The 4,884-nt window shown below is 37.9% G+C and overlaps 1 protein-coding gene across 1 annotated transcript; it reads right to left on the bottom strand.

Moving 5' to 3' along the window:
• Nucleotides 1-5: 5 nt before the first annotated feature.
• On the bottom strand, nt 6-4,607 carry LOC121938395 (endothelial PAS domain-containing protein 1-like; the record flags this gene model as incomplete). Its single annotated transcript, XM_042481643.1, has 3 exons — nt 6-102; nt 2,743-2,945; nt 4,489-4,607. Coding segments are annotated over 3 exons (419 nt in total), but the record flags the coding sequence as incomplete, so codon positions are not given.
• Nucleotides 4,608-4,884: the final 277 nt, after the last annotated feature.

Here is a 4,884-nt window from a genome sequence, read left to right as displayed (position 1 = left end):
TGGTGGCTCTTTGTGACGCTGTCAGAGTCCAGGGCGTGGTAAAAGTCATAGACTGAGCGACCCAGAAGATCCTCGGGAGTGTAACCCATCAACTCTGTTACCCTGCAACACACACACACACACACACACACACACACACACACATTTAATAACGCACAGGATTTTCATGTCGTTAATCTGAATTTTTCCCTCCTTTCTGAACTTCAAAAGGCTTCACACACGATTTGGAAATCAAACAGAGAGGTGAAGAGTCTTCCAAAAATAAGAATTGTACAAACTCTCTGTCTCCGCGGCGTTTCTGGGAACGGCTAATCTCTCGCCGTCACTCTTGTCACGAGTTTGTTAATGAGGATTTTGTTACCGGCTCACCTCATTTTTAAAAAAAAACTTTTTATTTCCTTTCATGCATTTCGGCGCAGTTACCTCTGAACGCTCAGATGCATTAAGTTTCATAATGTTTTTTGAGCATGAAAAATAAATACTTAAATTTTCGGCTAAACACCAAACACACTTGGAGTGGTTTATTCACTCTCAAAGAAGTCTCTTCCAAACAAACTGAGCTGTGAGAACAAAATCCAAAGCAACAACAGGAAATGACCCCTGAACACAAAGTTTAAACAGAGACCGAAGAACGTAAACTGAAGAGTGCAGACAAATTCTTCACGCTTTGCCTCAATTAAAGAGGCTTTAATGTGATTTTATTCGACTTCTTAAGCCACCAAAATCTGCCATTCTGGCAGATTCAAAGTTCTTATGCGTCAATATCTTTCCAGTTTTGTGCCACACACTGTAAGTTTCAGAAGGTTGACTTTATTCCCGAAATTTTATTTCTACTTTTTTCTCTTCACGTTTTGATTTTTTTGTTGTCATTGTGTTTCAACATTATTCTCCACATTTTGACTTTTTTCTCAGCGTGCATGATGAAAAAAAATTTTTCCTCCTCTCAAAAATGTTTCGGCCCTAATCGTCTTCCGTAGTTTTCATCAGGACTTGACATTAATCTAAATCTAAATTAAATTAAGGTGACAGATTCCTGAAATTAAAAAAAATCCAGTTCTGCTGTCACGATAGCTTTAATGTCTTTAATGTTATTATATATAATGTAAATTATTAATAATAATAACAATAGTGGTTGACATCAAAAGACATAATAAAACCTGCATGTAAAAATAAAATAAAATCAGAACAGAATACATAAAATCCACTTGATAATAATAGTAAAAGTAAGTTAAAATGAGGATAAAAACTGAATGCACAGAATGCATATCATAAGGAATTGACATTATTGATGTGATTTATAAAAATAAGGCTAAAATAGAGTGTGTAATATATTTATTAAACTATCCATTATTATATACAAATGAAAAGCTCAAGCCCTGGTTATCGATCTCATTAACTACTAATAATCGATATCGGCACTAAATAACCAGTATTGGTTGATAGTAATATCACATACTATAACTTTGATTACGATAATTATGAGTTTTAAGGATTGAAGACGTCAGATTTCTCCTGGACAAAGCCTCTTATTCTCTCTTTTTCCTGTAAACGAGAAGTATTTTTCTTCCTTTCTTCCTGTCTTTTTTTTGTCTTTTCTTTCTGTACTCGACCTGTCCAACTGCCAGACATGAGCTGAACAAACTTTCTGTCCTTCTGTCCCTAATGAGTCCAACTCCCCGCTGAGCCGGGGGGCTGAAACCACCTTTAACAAACTCATTTGTGTAATTGGAGAGAAGATTTGGGCGACTATCAAACTGCACCAATATGGCGAGAAAGAAAAACGGGTCCTTGATGGCGGCTGTGCGTGTAACAGAGTTGACATCATCGACCGTGTCGCAGAGATGATGACATAAGAGTCCTCCGGTACAGAATGTGAGAGCTGAGCGGCGGGGATTAGGGGGGGTGTTCGTGCCCGAAAACAATCGCATCTAACGTGAAAACGCCCTGAGCGACGGCGTGGAGACAGTGGAATGTGTTTGCAGGCTTGTCCACTCGTGTCTCTGCACTCAGAAACACTTGGCAGCGTCTGATGATGTCGTGACAGCATCTTATTAAAGTATTAATAATTCACTTCTGGCTTACGTTCCCCACTGACGTCTCTGCCAAGTCAAACCGACTCTGTCAACACGCTGCAATCAGTCAGGACGTCTCTTGAGTGGAAGTCGTGCTGCACTTTAAGGATGGTGTTTTAACTGGCGGCCGTCCACGGCGTGAAGCTGCTCTGTTGAACTCTACTGTTTTTTTTACTTAAAGACACATTAAGGGCTGTAATTATTTTTCTGTTGAGTCATTTTTCAAGTGCATTTTCTAATTTCAGGCACAAAAATGTGCTGATTCAACTTCTGCTGCCGGACTTTTGCATGTCATCTTCCCCATGCCAACATCCGGGTGTCTCAGCTGGTCTGCTGATTGTCTCGTTTTTCTGGTTTATTGAAGCGTACATTGACATTCATTTTAGTCCTTCCTTGCGGTAACTTTATTTTGTGTCCTTTTTGTGTTTTATATTGTTTCTTTGGATTTTTTTTTGTTCCACATTGTCCGTCGGTAACTTTGTTCTGCCTTTCTTGGCTAGGACACTAATGATGTTACGTTTTGGATATAAAACGTCATCACCTTATAATCTATTTTTTAGACATTTGTGTGAAAAAAATTATAATTAACGTGAATTCCTGAGTTATTTTTGACCGCAGCTACTAAAAGTAAACAAAAGCTAGCAGGAACAATACGTGCGTGTGTGTCTACCTCTCGTCACAGTAGGTGAACTTCATGTCCATGCTGTGTCTGCTCAGGAAGGTCTTGCTGTCCAGCGGCGTGTCGATGTTGGACGGGTGTGCGATGGGCTCGCACATCAGCACGGCGCAGGTGAGCGGCGGCTCTTTGAAGCCGCAGAGAACGCGCGGAGGGCAGCTGTTGTACATCTTCAGGTGTCCGGTGCAGTGCAGCACCTGGAGGAGCAGCAGGTGAACCAGAGGAAGTGACACAGTGCAGCAGCGACGGATGTCACCTGTCCTGTGATGTTTGCAGCTCAATTTGAGGTCTTAGTTGTAAATGTTTAACACTCTAACATGTATTGTTTTTAATAATATTAATTAATGGTGTATTTTTAATGTATTTGTTATATATTTATTTGTACATTAAAAACAAAACAGCAAATCATCAACAAAATAAAGGCAGATTGTGCAGCTGAGACACAGAGAACCACTAGAGGCTCGTAAGAGAATCTACAAAAGCAAATAAAGAATCCTAAAATACGAATTATTATTGTCATTACACTTCATAGTGGTCATGCTTTAGTTTCCCCATGTGACTATTTCATGTACTTCCTGATACTTTGCAATTTTTCCTGATACAAAATTCAAGAGTTTTATTGGCACTGGCATTGTTTTATATGCGATCATCCCCTTTATTAGATCTGCTTATACATACAGTTATTTTTTTCACTCTTGATTTTACCTGCTTATGAGCTTAATTCTCTTTTACCTGAATTTTCTTATTCATGAAATTGGATTTTTGTACTTGCACGCCCATCTGTTCATGTTTGCATTAATGTTTATTATTTGTGCTTTTTAATGTTCTTAATTTTGGTTGGGAGTTGGGGGTTGGGAGAAGGGCTACATGGGTTTCTGATATTTCATTTTTATTCTGTAAATCTTTTAATTAGGCTTAAGGTTGAAAAGTACTGTATAAAAAAGATTATTATTATTATTTATTCCAGTTTTTTTTACATAACTGGGAAGCAGATCACATCAGTTTCACTGGTTGTGTGATCATTAACAGAATAGCGAAGCAGAAAAAGTTATTTATTCATTCAGAGTTTGTTGTATTGTTTTTCCTTTTCTTTTAAATTGCTTGTTCTTAACCTCCTAATTTACAACAAAATCACCAATTTTGAAATTTTCTCAGATGCTGCGACTCTCCAAAAGGCTGGAGAATGCAGCACAGACTCTTGTTGCTTGATAATATTTTTAACATGAAAAATTAATACAAATAAAATTTAAATGTAACTGTTTCTGTTTGTTTTCTCATTTTTCAGTGATTTTTTTAAACCTATGATGATCACGTGGGGAAGAAACTTCTCGGTGAAAAATCCTGTGATGTGAGCAGCTGACTTCAGGGCCTTAATTTTTAAAATAAAACATCTTCTTATACGTGTTTATTCTGGGATGTTTTTTACATAACTGGGAAGCAGATCTAATCAGTTTTACTGCTGCTGTAATCATTAACAGAATAGTGGAGCTTTGTTGTATTGTTTTGCTTTTTTTTTCTTGATTTTTACCTCCTCAGACCTCTTATTCAAATTAATCAAACGCTTCTGTTCGCAATAAATTCACATATTAAAACCTGTGACATCGTGTACAGTTTACTGTACAGCCAATGTCTGTCATGAACAGATATTTGATATCTATTTAATGTATCATCTATAATCCTGCACACACTGCATGTGCAGATGTTGCAGATGTGTCGGCTCGCGGCTGCAGCGTCTCTCACCTTCCAGCTGGCTGACTTGAGGTTGACGGTGCGTCCTCTGTTGGTCACCGTGCATTTCATCCTCATGAAGAAATCACGCTCGGTACTCAGCTCTTTGCCTTTTTTACCGAAGCCGGTTCCTGAAAACGCAAACAGTCACAGGGAGGGAAAACGACACAGACATTACTCATTACTGCAGTAAAATGAACACGTTGCCCTGAAGTCATCGGCTGATTGTGAAAAAGCGTGAAAGAACATTAATATGAACCTGCATTAATATCACACGCACTCGCATCACTCTGTGCACAAAATGCGCTTTTACAAAATCAAGCATTAAAATGTATTATACATTATTATGATTTTCTTCTTTTATTGAGTTTATTTTTTAACCAACACCAGCCCTAATCATGAATATCA

This window comes from Plectropomus leopardus, unplaced genomic scaffold (genome assembly GCF_008729295.1).
Source record: "Plectropomus leopardus isolate mb unplaced genomic scaffold, YSFRI_Pleo_2.0 unplaced_scaffold29336, whole genome shotgun sequence".
Lineage (NCBI taxonomy): Eukaryota > Metazoa > Chordata > Actinopteri > Perciformes > Serranidae > Plectropomus > Plectropomus leopardus.
Note: the sequence above shows the minus strand (reverse complement) of the source record. Positions and strands in the feature narration are given on the sequence as shown.